Source organism: Agelaius tricolor, unplaced genomic scaffold (assembly GCF_023055355.1).
Source record: "Agelaius tricolor isolate 1412-34295 unplaced genomic scaffold, bAgeTri1.0.p SCAF_5, whole genome shotgun sequence".
Classification (NCBI taxonomy): domain Eukaryota; kingdom Metazoa; phylum Chordata; class Aves; order Passeriformes; family Icteridae; genus Agelaius; species Agelaius tricolor.
The window spans coordinates 51,890,655-51,905,726 of record NW_027269265.1 but is presented as its reverse complement, the minus strand read 5'-3'; the positions used below and the strand labels follow the sequence as shown (position 1 = coordinate 51,905,726).

At 44.9% G+C, this 15,072-nt stretch overlaps 1 protein-coding gene across 4 annotated transcripts in view; it reads left to right on the top strand.

Annotated features, from left to right (window-relative positions):
• The first annotated feature begins 5,794 nt into the window (after positions 1-5,794).
• DENND5A (DENN domain containing 5A) overlaps positions 5,795-15,072 on the top strand; it is a 62,877-nt gene continuing 53,599 nt past the window's right edge. For 2 of the 4 annotated variants that reach the window (XM_071427948.1, XM_071427947.1), the window contains exon 1: positions 5,795-6,028. In XM_071427948.1, coding sequence (XP_071284049.1) covers positions 5,923-6,028 — 106 coding nt within the window. In that variant the 5' untranslated portion in view covers positions 5,795-5,922. The remainder of the gene's footprint in view (positions 6,029-15,072) is intronic. The other 2 variants (XM_071427950.1, XM_071427949.1) reach the window with 1 other exon arrangement.

Sequence of the window (15,072 nt, the reverse complement as noted above, 5' to 3'; positions counted from 1 at the left end):
TTTTATTAACCTGTTTTAAAGGGCTGAGTTCTTCTTAAATGGGATTTTTAATGATTGATTAAAAATTAAACTGAGCTGATTACTTCTGTAGATGAGATTAATTCTGTTTCTACCTTTATTTCAAAGTAAATAGGTACATTCAACTTATCTCTGGAATTAATTTCTCACAGCAGTAATTTTGAAAAGATTTTCTGGTTTGCACTGAGAGGCAACTGGTCTAACTTTTGTCTCTTCAAATACATCTATTTTCACAAAGTGCCTTTTTTTTTTCTTTTCATTAATCCCTTGTGGAAAACTCCTGTGCCAAAGTTATTGCAGCTTCATTCACCTTCCCTTAATATTCTGTCAAGGCCAGTTTATGAAATGCTTTTTCTTCCTTGGATAGAAAACTTGCTGAAAGGGTAAGACAGAAGAAGTAAAAGTCAAAAATAAGCAGCTTTTGTTAGTGAATGATGCTGTTATGCAAAGTCAAAACATATCTTTTGTTTTTAGGCAGCTGAAGGTTTTTGCGTTTATGAGAATTTTCATCATGTGTGGTTTCTTTCTGTTGTAGTGTGGAATTTGGGAACCCTATAGTTGAGTATGGCAGTGCTAAGGGGGAAATGGAAAAGGGTTTTGACGGGAAAGCAGGATCCAGAGCACCTTTTTCAAATTTCCAACAAAGAGAAGTAAATACTCTTGACTATTTTATGACCAGTTGATGTCTTGCAATGACAGACATTTATAACTCTCAGCTGGTGGCTTTATAGCTCCAGGTCACCCAAACTGAAAGGAGTTACAGCCTTTTAGTACTGGCAATTAATATAAATAATGGCATAATACATTTACTAACATACCATAACTCCCCTTCCAGTTCTTAAAAATGCTCCACCTAGTGTGATAATTCCCATTTCCTTGTTTTATAGTGCACAAGGAAGAATCTGGGGCTGGATTATGAGAGCTCAGTTAGTGACTGGTGTATATGTGAGAAGCTCATAAAAGCTTCTTTCTGTAGATGGTCTTCCAAACACAGAGGGTTCTGCTCCTGTGCAGCTGTGGGAATTTAGAGGTTCCTAGGCCCTCAAGAGGGCTGGGAATGCTTCAGTGGGAAACAGCTTTTAAAATTCTGCCTCAGAATTGAGATCTAATGTTACACTCATAACTCCTGATTTTTCTTTTACAACCTAGCCCTGAGGAGTTGTATCTAAAACCTGGAATTTGCAGTGTTTACTGTACTTGGAAGAATTCTATGTCATGGAGCAGTATTCTGAGCAGATCACTAAATCATTCTATGTTTGACTCTTTGTTCTGTGTTAAACTGATTCCTCATGCCTGTGAGAAAGATAAACTCCCAGTCAACCCTGAACTTGTGCAGGATTTGCTTCTTCAGCTGGATCTCTCTAAGTCTATGGGGCCTGATGGGATTCATCCAAGAGTAGCCAGAGAGCTGGATGGTGTCACCACAAGACCTCTCTCAATGATTTCAGAATCTTGGCAATCTGGAGAGGTCCAAGTCTACTGGAAGCTGGCAAATACTGTCCCAGTTTTCAAGAAGGGCAAGAAGGATGACCATGCAAACAACAGGCCTGTCAGTCTCACTTCAATGCCCAATAAAATCATGGAGAAGAGTCAGTAAAGCTTCTGATACCATTTCTGACAGTATCCCTCTGGAGAAAATGCCCAGCACTCAGCTGGTTAAGCACATTGTGTGCCAGGTGAGTGACTGGCTCACGGGTCAGGCACCAAGGGCTGTAGTAAATGGGGGGACATCACCTGTGGGCCCTGTCACTAATGGGGTTCTGCAGGGTTCTGTCCTCAGCCCCATTCTCTTCAACATCTTCATCCTGCTCTTGTGCAGCTGTGGGACTTCACTGCTTCAACACTCTCTTCAACATCTTCATTAATGACCTGGACACAGGACTGGAAGGAGCAGCAAGTAAGCCTGCTATACTGACTATACTATGATGGGAGGAGCTGTAGACTCCCTCGAGGGAGGGAGGCAGGGCCCTGCAGGGACCATGGCAAGGGCTGGGCAATCACCAACCAGATGAAGTTTAATGAAGACAAGTGCTGGATTCTGCCCCTCAGTATGGAGCAACCCTGGATGTATGGACAGACTGACAGACTGGGCAATGAGATGCTGCAGAGCAGCACCGTGGAATGGGAGCTGCAGGTTGTAGCTTTTGGTAAATTGAGCTTCAGTCCATGGTGTGGGCTCCTGGAGCTGGGGAGAAGAGGGACAGTGCTTCATGGGACATTTAGGAAATGTTCCACCCCCTGAAGTGCCAGTTCTGCTCTGAGCTGTGCCCTGATGTGTGAGGATCTGTGTCTTAGGTAATGTGCTGTGCAGGCTCTATTCCATAAGTCTGCCATGTAGATGTCACACCAAATACCTGGTCAATAAGTTGCAGCCAGATTCAAGTGCCTGCTTTTGCAGACTGGAGAGGATTGCTTTAATGGTAAGAGTCACTGATTGGATTTTTGTTTTCTTAAAGAATCCAGGGTAAATATCTTAATCAGAGTCATTAGAAGACACCACATATGATCAGCACTCTGACAACTGGAGCAATTTGTTTGTGCCCTGAGCTCTGTTACTTTTCAAAGCTTAGCTTATCTGGGGAAACAGCTGCCCAGAAAAAAGAGAAATAGCCCATTTCAGACTTCTTCAATTCTCTGAGCAATGTTGAATGGAACTGTAATTTGCTGTTGTGTTTTCCTATTGCTTAGTAAATAAACTCTTCCAAAAATCATGACTGGGATTTCTGGGAAAGTAAATCTGAATTAGGTAGTATGAAGAATACTCAAGATATCTTTGTATCAAGTTCTGTTCTTCGCTATTTCAAAGACTATTTTAAAGGTCTGAGCTTGAAAATACAAGTCTGCCATAGAAAACATCAGCTGAATCAACATTGATGGTCTTGCCAAAGGCAATTAATCTTTTAAATCTCTTCCTATTTACTAATATGTGTTTCTGATTCTCTGGCTAAAGAATCCTAGTTTCCACAGAATTCACAATTCCACAGATTTTCTCAACATCATAAAGAATGCTTTCCAGAATTCATCATGTTGTCTAGAGTGTTGTTGTTTTACTCAAGGACATGTGAGCCATTTGCAAAGTTTCCTGACAGAATTGCCATATTTTGGGTGTTTCCTGTGATGGGAACATTGGTCAGGATGACTGACAGATTAAAGCTACTGGCCTTTGAAGTAGATGTCACAGATGTTCTTTGTGGTGACTAGGCAAGAGTATTTCAGAAATGAAATAATTGGGGAGGAAAAAGATACAGTGGAAAAGAGAATCATTGACAAAATGAGAGAAAAAAGCTCTAACTTTTCAGGCACATCTGCTGGAGGCACAGATTTGAGAGGGACTACCCTGCAAGTTGTCTTGGAATGCAGAGAATTTATCTGACGAATTAGGAAAGAGCTTTCCACAGCAAAAATTTGGGTTAACATTGTGTTGGTTCTGGTTCACACAGTTCTACCCATCTTGTCAATTTCTCATAGCAGTTCAAAGCAAATCTGAGTTTCTTAGTCTAAGACTCTCCTTAAGAAAAATATTTCCTGTTCCTTACCCTGTTGCATAGCAAGGTATGTGTGCATTTAAATACTGCAGCTCAACAGTATCTCTGGTATACATCTGTTTATTTTGTGGCCCATCTAACTTTGTTTACTGATTATTTACAAAATTCATGGTTATTTCTGGAACAGTTGAGGTGCAAGAACAACTTTTTATGTCCCCCTTTTACTCTTTATTTGACAAAAAGCCCCTGCCAATATTTGTGCTGTTTCCCCAGAATCTCCTACTAGTATCAGAAGAGACCCTCAGGCTATGGATTTTGTCTTAATGGTTAAACTACAGTTCAGGCTTACTTAAAAGAGGTTCACCACGTGCTGAATACATTGTCCTTTGCCACACTGAAAGCAGACTGAGAAGACAAATGTGCAAAAAGTGGCTAGAGAACACAGCAGAGTAAGAGCAACCAGATTTAGCTATTTCTGTTCTCTGTTGTGCCTTCCACACACCACCAGGCAGGCTCAACACAATCTAACTGTGCTTTTTGTAAACTCGAGCCCTTCACTCTAATATTGCTCCTACCCTGCCATCTCTATTGAAATCTTTCCCCCAAGTTAAACAGTGCTTTAAAACTGACCTCTCAGTCAAACCTAAGCAATGCTTTGCTTCACTTTTGCTTCACCATTCTCTAAGGCCATACAGTCTTAATCAAGTGAACACTGATAGCACCAATGCTATCCTAAGAGTTTTTCCTGGCTCCCAGAAGGATGTCCAGCTGTCCACAACTCACTGGGCACAGTGGCCTAAGAGTTTAGTTGTTGTACTGCAAAAGGTTTTAAACCATTGGCAGTGAAGTCTTACATGTGCTGCTGCTTCTACTCCCTACAGACAGCTTGGTCTGTCCTGGCAATGGAAACTCAAATAGGTGAGGTTTCCTATGCTTGGCAGTGTTTTAAGTTAGATTGGTGTCTGATCAATTCAGCATTATGGATGAACCGTAACTATTTGGTTAGTCCTGGATAATAATCATTAAAGACTGCAAAGTTTTAATTTCTCCTCTTCTAAGCCCTACAAGATATGGAAGGACTCTGATGTAAATGCCACAAATAGAGAACTGAGAGAGGAGAGGAAGGGGAACTGCTTATAGGTCTAATTTTAGGCTGGCAAGGCCATCCCAGGAACCTCTATAGCCACAGGAAAAAAGCACTCTCAAGGCAGAGCATGGGTTTGTGTCACTTGTCCCTCTGCAGCTCTGCTGGGGTCATCCTTCCCTAGGGCTTGTTCTCCTTTCCACGCTGAGCCAGAGGGGAGAGTGGATTTCACTCTGCGCAAGCCCAGCTGTTAACAGAGATGTGTATGATGTTAATCGAAATACGAAAAAGAAAACAACCTTAGAGCCAAACAATCCCTAAAGCATTTCCCTGCACAGGCAGCTGCTTCTCCAAGCTGTGGAGTCAGGCCAGCCACCGGGGCTGCGGGGACAGAAGGTGGAGGGGACAGGACAGGAGCCCAGAGGTGCTCCCAGAGCACCACCACTGATCCTGCCCTGGGTGAGCAGGCCTGGCAGTGCCCTCCTGGCTCTGGCTGTGTCTGGTTCTGGACTCCTCAGTGCCAGAGACAGGGAGCACCTGCAGTGGGGTCAGCAGAGAGCTACAGAGCTGACCAAGGGGCTGCAGCATCTCTCCTCTGAGGAGAACCTGAGGGAAATGGGCCTGGACACAGCAGGTTGGACTCGACCTTAGAGGTCTTTTCCAGCCTAATTGATTCTGTGATTCTGTTCAGCAATGAGAAGAAAGAACTGAGAAGGGACCTCATCAATGTGGAGGCGACAAAGGATGGATCAGGCTCTGCTCGGTGGCGCCAGGCAAAGTGACAAGAAGCAACGGGAACAAACAGAAGTTCCACCTGAATGTGAGGAAGAACCTCTTTACTGCGCAGTGACCGAGCACAGAACAGGCTGCCCAGAGAGCATGTGGGGTCTCCCTCACCGGAGATACCCAAGAACGGTCAGGACAGACCCCTGTGCCATGTGACCCTGCTTGAGCAGGCAGTTCAAGGCTGTGGCTCCTTCCAGGCCGCCCCATTCCCTGATTCTGTGCCTGCGGAGTGAGCAGAGCCCTTCCCGCAGCTCCGCGGGGGCACGGCCGTGACCGCCCGCCACGGCGGCCCCCTCAGGCGGCCCCGGCAGCCGTGAGCGGCAGCACTGCCAGCAGCAGCATGACGTCACCCCCGCGCGCAGGGCGCAGGCGCGGCGTTGCGGCGCGCGGCCGGGCCGCCCCCCCCGCGAGCGGCGGGGGCCGTTCCCAGAATGCCGCGCGGCGCCGCCCGCCCCGCGCCGCCATGGAGGCGGCGGGCGCAGCCGGAGATCCCGGCCCCGCCGCCCGGCCCCGCTCCCGCTGAGCCCCGCGCGCCCCTCGCCCTGCAGCATGAGCGGCGGCGGCGGCGGCTCCTCGGCACCCGGCCGCTTCGCCGACTACTTCGTCATCTGCGGGCTGGACACCGAGACCGGGCTGGAGCCGGACGAGCTCTCCGGTGAGTGGCCGGCGGCGCTGGGCGCGGGGGCGGCGGGATCCGGCCGCGCTACCTGCCCGCGCCGCTACCTGCCCTGCCCGCGCCGCTACCTGCCCTGCCCGCGCCGCCGCCTCCCTGCTCCGCAGCCCCGGGCGCTGCCGTGGCTGCCCGTGCCCTGCCAGGAGCCCCGGGCGCTGCGGCTCCGCGGGCATGCGGAGCGCCCGGCCGGGCACGGACCGGGGTCGGTACAAGTGGCCGAGCAGCGCCGCGGGACGGGCTGGGCAGAGCGCGCCCTGTGCGGTGCCGTGGCTTTAGGCGGTGCGAGCCCCAGCGGCGATGTTCTGCGCTCCCTCCGGAGCCCGGTGCGAGTACCAACTTTAGCCAGGCGTTTGAGACACACGGGCACTCTGAAGGAGTCGGGTTTGGGAGAGAAAGAGAAAACCATTTGCGTGTTCACTGTTACCTTTTTTTCGTAGCCCGGGATAAGAATTCTCTTGCAGAAGTATCCGAAAAGAAATCGGATTAGGAAGTGATTACTCTGCTGTTAGGTGAGAATGTCCACACCGCAACTAAACCATATCCATCTAAACCACACCACTGTGTCAAAGCAGTGTTTTTAAGGTTAAAAATCATTAAATTTTAGCAGCACCTCTCTTCAGCTTTAGTCTCATTTTACTGGCCTCAGTTAAATCGGAGTGTGGCTTAGCATCTCTAACAGTTCAGAAAGGTGAAGGAATGTGGTGGTGAAAATCTGACCTAACATCAGCACTGGTTTTGTGTATCTGGGCTCTGAACTTGACCGGTGGTACAGTCTCTCACCCCCAGCCTCGTGGTTTTTTTTTATTAGTTAGTTTTTATAAGATGTCATGGGGTTTTTAACATTGATGCATTTAAACTGTCCCTCACTAAATAAATGCTTGTTCCTCGTAGAGTAGAATTCGTGTTATTAGAACTGACTTCTTGCATTGAGTGAGCTCCTCTAAACTTTGGCTATTATGAAAACTCTTTTTTTTGTTTAATGACTTCAAACAAAATTTCTCACCTGTCCCTCATGCTGAGCAGTACCTTTCCCTAAGAGAATTCATGTTTGTCTAATGTTAAAGTGACTGTAGGCTACAGTTTGAGGCTTGAGGAGTGAGTACAGCATAACAGTCTGCTCTGCAATGGCACTGCAAATTACAGTATCAGTTTGATTTAAGAAATCTAAGAGAACAAAATGCAATTTCATTGAGAGATATGTGAGGGTTTCTTTTAATTAAATGGAGAATGAACGAAGTTTATAGATCAAAAACAATTAGAAAGATGTTAATTTTGTGATTAATTTACTACAAATCTATTTGTGTAATGTGGTGCGAGGCATACTCAATAATGCTCCCTGTTCTTGATAGGCTTATGAATAATTCTCCTCATATAATTCAATTTAAAACCAACAGTGCATTACTTTGGGCTAGCTATCTAATAGTAAACTGGAAGATATAAGTGCCTTTTTTAAAATAGCCTGTCAGAGTGTGCAGGTCTGAAAGCTGGAGCATGCTGTTCTTTCTGTGTTTGCTTTCCTGGTCAAGGACTGCATCTATAGTATGTAGAACTGTGGAGTGTGATGTATCCTGGTCTCTGCTGTTCCACCATGGTGTTACCTGTGACAAGGTGTGGGGCTGGGGGGAGAAGAGGTTGTTGTGTTTATGGGGGAGACAGATTTTTGTATGATTTGAGAAAAAATTTTAAAAGAAGGTGGGGGAAAATTTCCGATAATGTCACAGCATAAGGGTTAGGTGGAATTCGAGTGTGTTTTCTTGAGTTTGTTGTGTTATTAATAATGCATGATAGTGTGACTGATAATGCTTTCAAACTGTGTCTTGGGCTATAGCCTCCTCCAGTGTCCACTGATAAATATGGAGAGGCCTCTGTTATATTTCAGCGGCTTTCGGATAAGGCTTGGAAACACTCTGTACTTCCTGCGAGCCTTTCTTGTTTGAATGAAAGGGTCATTGTGCGCTGGTGTTTTTTCCCCCCCTCGCTCTGATTTCTGCGCTGCAAAACAGCTTCTGAATCCTCGTCCTGTTGAGACAATTGGCTCCGTGAGTGCCCATTGTTGGGCCGGGGCCGGGCACGGCGGGTCCGTGCGGGTCCCTCATGCGGGTCTGGGCACGGCGGGTCCGTGCGGGTCCCTCATGCGGGTCTGGGCACGGCGGGTCCCCCTGGGTCCCTCCTGCGGGTCTGGGCACGGCGGGTCCCCCTGCGGGTCCCTCATGCGGGGCCGGGCACGGCGGGTCCCTCATGCGGGTCCCTCATGCGGGGCCGGGCACGGCGGGTCCCCCTGGGTCCCTGCTGCGGGGCCGGGCACGGCGGGGCCGGGCACGGCGGGTCTCTGCTGCGGGGCCGGGCACGGCGGGTCCCTGCGGGTCCCCCGGGGCTCTCCTGCGGCAGGGCTCCGGAGCGGCCCCGCATGATGTCATCCCTCTCTCCCTCCCTCCCTCCCTCCCTCCCTCCCCGCACGGAGCCCGCCGCGCTGCGCGGCCCCGGGGATGCTGCCCGCACACTTTGTTCTCGGCAGGCTCACCCAGCCGCGCAGTTCAGGTGTTCGGCCTTAATGTGGGTGCTACAGCGTTAGCTTCACGCTTGGAAATGAGGGATAAGCTCAGGAATTGGTGCTTGCTCGAGTTACTTTGTTTGAAGAGACACCTCTGATGGCGTTTTCCCTTTGTATGTTAGAAGCTTACTGAATAGCACAGCTGTAAGGCTTTTTCCTGAAAAAGTTGGCTGGCTGGTGGAAAAGGCACAGGATATAAACAAACATATATATATATATATATATATATATATATATATATATATGTTTGTTTTCTTTTAATGCAATGAGAAATTCTGTATTTAGGACTTGTAGTTAGCACAGGTTTAAGAGTCTCTATTGCTAGGGCATTTTTATCCCTATTCTGTGCGTCCTTTCTTATTTTGATAATTGTGTTCCCACTGGGTGACTTCTTAAAGGACACGGAAAATATTTGCTAGGTGGTAGCAAAACAAACCAAAACCCCCAGCACTGGATGAAGCTTAAGCTCCAGTGTCAGCTGCTAAGCTGGGTGAGAGAGGAACTGCCGCGCGTTTCTGTGTTTCCAGATGGTGTTGATACACCAGAAGTGATGACAGAAATTTTCATTACACGGCTGAGGTCTGTCACAGGTGAATTTCCTTCACAGAGCAAGCCACAGAAGGGTTGAAGGTGGAAGGGACCTTTGGCAGTTGTCAGGTCTAGGGCCAGTTGCCCAGGACAATGTCCAGGTGATTTTGGGTATCACCAAAAATGGAGACTCCCCAACCTCCCTGTGCAGCCTGTGCCAGAGCTCAGTTACCCTCACAGTGAAAAGCTGTGTCCTGATGTTTGGATGGAACCTCTTGATTTTGGTTTGTGCCCATTACCTCTGGCCCTGGAATGGGATACAGCCTGTCTCCATCACCTTTGCACTTTCTGTTATATGTTTATATACATTGCTGATTGTGCCCTGAGCTTTTCTGTTCTGCAGGCTAAACAGTCCCAGCCGTGTCAGCCTTTGCTCCTGTCCCTTATTCATGTTTGTGGCCCCTTTCTGCACTCTCTGCACTGTGTCCATGTGCTAAGGAGCACAGAGCTGGGCATAGCACTCCAGCTGTGGCCCCTCCAGGGCAGAATCACCTCCTCAGCCTGCTGGCAATGTTTTTGACTAATGCACCTTGGGTACCACTGGCCTTCTTTGGAGCAAGGGCACATTGCTGGCGCTTGGTCATCTGGAGATGATGAAATGCATCACCAAAAATCTACTGTACATAATGTCATGTATTGTAATGCTGCAACATTATGGTAGGATTTCTTCATTCAGATTGTATGACTGTGCCCTGGAAAGGTTATGAGAATGGAATTGAGGCTCATCTTTCAGCTGAAGTCTTTTGTCTGTTGAGTTAACCAGATGTGATCTGAATGATGGTGGGAAACCTTGCACTCTATGGAACTAGTGGGGTTTTAGTGGAAAAGAACATGGAACAAAAGGATTTTTACAAGCAATCACTTGTCAGCAGAGTTTGTTTATTATGGAATGGCAAAGCAAAACATTAGCTTGCCATTGCCTTACATTTTTGTGAAATTGTGGTCTTGGGGTTGCTTTTACAAAATACAGAACTCAGATCTAAGTATCTGGAACCCGTGTTCTAATGAAAAGCATCTGTTGAACATACCTTGGTCGTCTTGAATGTTGTATAAAGATGATATCAGTTATTTCAGAAATAGCAATGTTACAAAGGAGAAATAGTGTAAAGAAAAAAAAAAGCCTATGATCTGTGAAGAAAAGATTGATGATTCAATAATAGGACTGTTTTTTTTAAAAAAAAGAAGAGTAAACCCAATGACTACTCTGCCACCTGTACTTTTTTCCCTGCCTTTCTTCCCAGTTTGAACTGTTTTTATAAGGTTTGGTCTAAAAATTACTTTATTTAGTAGGTGGACTTGTGTTCCTTTGCTCAAGTCCTTACCATGGTGCTTTGAGTTTTTTCACTTGATCATGAACTTCATCCTTACAGGAGAATGAAAATAGAGTTAGGTGAAGCCCAATTGTCCAGGAAGTATCTTTGCTGTAGAGACCCCTCATGAGCCTTTTCAGAGTTCATATTAGGTCTGCTTTCACTCTCTTATGTTATGATTGGATACAATTTTAATGGTTCTCTGTCATACCCTTTTTTTTTTCATTTTCTTTTTCATGGTGTTGAGGCAAGCTCTGCATGTAGAATAAGTGGCATAACATGACTGGTTATGAGTGAGGCATCTCTGTGTTGCCACAGGAGCCACTTGATTACTGCTGGATTGTGAAAAGAAGATGATACCTGGTGTATAGTATTCACCTAGATCTACTCAAAATTACTCTGACAGTCTCAGAGTAAGCGTTTCTCCTCACCAGGAAAACAGAACCATTGTCTCAACTAATTTCTCTGTCTATAATTGAAGTGTCCTTATTTTTCTATTTTGTTGGCCTCAAATTTAAAATGACAGCTTATCTTCGTGCATTGTTAGGGGTTGTTTTAATGGAATTCTGTATTGATATGAACTTTAAAAAAAAAAAAGTGTGTGATGACATGATTGAAGGCATTGGCCACATATGTAAGCCAGTAAATTGCTTAGTGGAATTAGTGTAGTAATTCCATTCTGGAAGTCCATGAAGTAAGGCTGTTATCAGCACCTGTGTTCATTTCCAAGTTAAACACACTTAAATACTTCCAGGCTTTTATTTTGCTGCAAAGGTATTTGTAAGGGGTGGCTAAAGGGAAAAGAGGAGGAAGAACAAATACAAACTTAGTTTAAAATCAGCAGATATAGTTTTCTGATTGACATTTGACTGTTTTGTAGTTTGTTCTGTTAGGAATTTTAATCTCAGAATTAAGACATTTGGGGTTGGAGCCAGGTGGTTTTTGTGCCCTTCTGCAATACTGTTAAATAGCCTGTGAGTAAATCCCTCTATCTTTGCTGTGGTGGTAGCACCAGCACTTGCTGCAGAAGTGAATTCCATTGCTGGGAACTATTGCTTGATTTTACCAAAGGCTGAATTGTTCTGTGATTGTGGGGTTTTGTTTTTGGTAGACTTTTTTTCCCCCTCTTCCTCTCTTTGTGCATGTGGATGGTATCCATGCAAGCTTCCCACAGTTGCCACCGGTGCCTCTCCCCGTGGGGATTCATTCTGAGGCTGAAGGGGAGGTTTGCAGCTCCTTTGCTTCTCTGGGATTGCTGACAAGGTGTTCAGCCTGTGGGAGGCCCCTGCAGTGGCCCCAAGGCTCACAGCTCACCTGGTTTCACTCAGGCCACTGTGGACAGGCAGCAGATAGCAGCAGCAGCTTTTGGCTGGGCTTACACGGGCACATGTGAAATGTTTTAACCCAGATAATAGCTTATTCCACTCTTCCCTACCCCCTCTATCTTTTCCCAAGAAGCTGGAGCTGTTTGCCATGTTTGAGTGCCAAAAAGGTCTTTTGTCTCTTTGGGAACTGAGGCAGACGTGCTAGGGTAGCTGATAAGTGGAATAAAGGACGGCAGAGCTGATGTAAGGGGGAAGCAGCTGGACTCTGCTGAACTGCATTTGAAGCCACAGGCTGTTGGTGATGTTTCTGTAATGCCAATCTTGTTCTATCATATTTGTATTTTAGGTCAATTAGGATGGGTCCTTTCTGGAATAATCCCCTCAAAACCCTTCTGTATTCAGTTATAAATTTGGTTTACTTGGAAGACTCTTTGGCTATATGTGGGGGAGGAGAAAGGTTACAAGTTCTTGATTTGAGAATAAATTTAAGGTGTTAAAACATTGTCTAAAGAACCAAGGTTTACAACTCTGTTTTTTAAGCCTTTTAAAAGGCTTAATTCCTATGGCTTTTAAAAAAGCCATAGGAATTTTAGCTTACTAAGTCAGGGCTTACAAATATGGGCTCATTTGGCTTTCTGTCCATTAGGGTTTTTTTTGTTGCTAGTTTGTTTTTTCCTGTTGTATTTGGGGATTTTTGCAGTTTATTTTGCAAGAGAGAGGCTACACAAAGAGCTCTTGAGTGAATTGGTGGGAAACACTGCCATTTTGAGAATAATAACTTTTTTCCCAATTCTTCAAATTACTGATTCTGAAGTTACAAAACACCACAACTGTTTTTTATCCACCTTTTGACTTAAGGAAATCCTACTTGAGTGTTCTGGTAATGACTTCTCATGGTTATCTTTTGAATTCCCACTAACCTGCAGGGCTCATGTAGCAGAACTGATGCCCATGAAGTGACAGTGTCAGAAGCAATTACTTACTGATGCACATTGTGCAGTAATTACTCTCTCAATTTCTTGACAACCATTTCAGATTTGTGGTTTGCAGTCAAGTTTGCAGCGAACTGGAATGCTATCCCTGTGAGGCTTAAAACATTATTGCACTGAGAAATTATCAAGCATTCCAGCACAAACTGGTGAATGATGTAGAATTTACTTGGAGTGTTTCTGCTCAAGGCATGTTTCCTAGTCTTTTCAGGAAAATGCTATTCCACTTATGGTTTGATGGGCAGGAGCCCATTGGTTGCAAACTTTGCTGTAGAAGTGTAGAATATTGGCTTTTTAATTTAGTTTTTTTGGGTTTTTTTCCTGGTTGTTTTATCAGTCACAGTCAGGTACAATGTGTACACGTGTACTGAGTCATTTGTATATGGATACTGAAGCATTTTGAGAAAGAAACTTTATCTCATTTCATGGGTAAGTGATCTAGAGACAAATAACATGGCAGGCTAAAGGAGCCTGTTCAGAGAAAGCAGCATTTCAGTATCTGAGTGAGGAGAAAAGGTTGGTTTAACAGAAACAGATACTCTTTCACATAGCTTCAGGTGAGTTTGGAAAAGTTTCTTTTTTGCAGTACAAGCATAAACTTTTAGGAGCTTTTCTTGCTTGTTATTCCTCCTTAACTTGCTACTTTCAGCAAGCTGCCTTGCCAATTGTTGTTTCCTAATTTTGGCCCCCAAGCCCAGCCATGTCCTTCTGAGCTGCCATTAGAGTTGCATTGGGGAAAAGATGAAGTTTCTTAAGTCAACAAGGTTGGTGCCAGCATAAGGCTGTTGTGTCCTTTCTGTCTCTTTTATGTGTGGGTTCTGGGAAATGTCAAGTAAGCTCCTTTTTAAATTGAAATGTGAAGTAACTCCTTCAAAAGTTTTGCTCAAGACTGGTAACATTTCTGTTTACCAGTATCTCGGTCGTTTCTCAGAATTCTTTTGGCAGAGATTTTATGGCAGTGCAGACCAATCCAAGTGTAAGGTGTTGTGGTCTCTCTTTCCTGTCCTCACTGAGGTCTTTGTTTATGGCCTGGACCACAGTGGTGATACACAGTTGTAGGTGATTAACTTGGACCTGAGACTTCTGTTCTCAGCTCTTTGTTCTTCTTGTTCTAAACAGATTTTCATGTTGAAAACATGAGGGTTTTTTTTTTTTTTTTTAAACCAAACATGAATTTTGCCTTCTGGACAAGAAAGGTGAGCTTGATGGGCTTATGTGTAAGAGGGAGAGAGCTCAGGAGGCATGGATGGAGAGATGACAAGGAAGGATCCAGCCAGAGCAGAGAAAAGCTTTGGGGTTTGTCATATCCATTGACCAAACTGTCAGCACATCTGATTAGTTTCCTGTGATTAGAAATCACTCCTCTCAAGCAACTTGACTTTCTTACAGGACACATTTTGTTTTATTTAGGAGGGGAGCAGTCCTTATTAAGGCAGGTTACTTTCATAGGTTAGATAGTAAAGTGAACCACACTGGCCAGGACTGGTATACTGAAATGACTGCATAGCTGATCTTTCTGTATTTTTCTGACCTCTGTATGTTTTTGAAACCTGCTGAAAGACTTAATGTGTTTTTTAAGATATGTTTTTCCTTTTTAATGCAAAACCTCAGTGATATCCTGGTTGAAAGACTGGAAAAGTGCTTCAGTAAGATTTGATCCTTATATTTTTACACAGATGTGTTTCCATCAGTCCTCAGAGCCAGAGAGCTGTGGGAGCACAAAAAGTAGGAACATGTAAGTGGATGGGATGTGTCACTGTGAAAGGAGACCATGGTTGTTGGGAAGAGTTGTTTGGAATGATCTGAGCTCAGGCTTTCCTGAAGAGTCCCACTGGATCTGCCAGTCCTGGGGGGGCATGAGAAGAACAGCTGGTTTCTATATTAAATATGCTTAAAATATGCTTGTCTCCACTTCTGTTACGTATTTTTAGTTCATGTAAAAGAATTTGGTTCTATTCTGAAGGTAAGCCACCCTTTTCCTTTCTTAGTGTCTTCTGTTGCACATATTGCAGATCTATTGTGTAATGGAAATAGTGTGTCCCTCCTGACCCCTGTGGCTGTGAACACGCCTTTCATTGAAATTCTGAGGCCTGCCTCTGTTGTTTAGTTGGAAACAGACCTAAATATCTTTCTGTAAGTCTTTTTTGCTTGGGCTAGAACAGAAAAGTGGTTTAGTAAAACAATTCTGGTTTTAAGACCATTCCATTGAAAATTTCTGCAAAAGTCTTGATTAAAATACATTTTATTTTATATTGTCCATCTG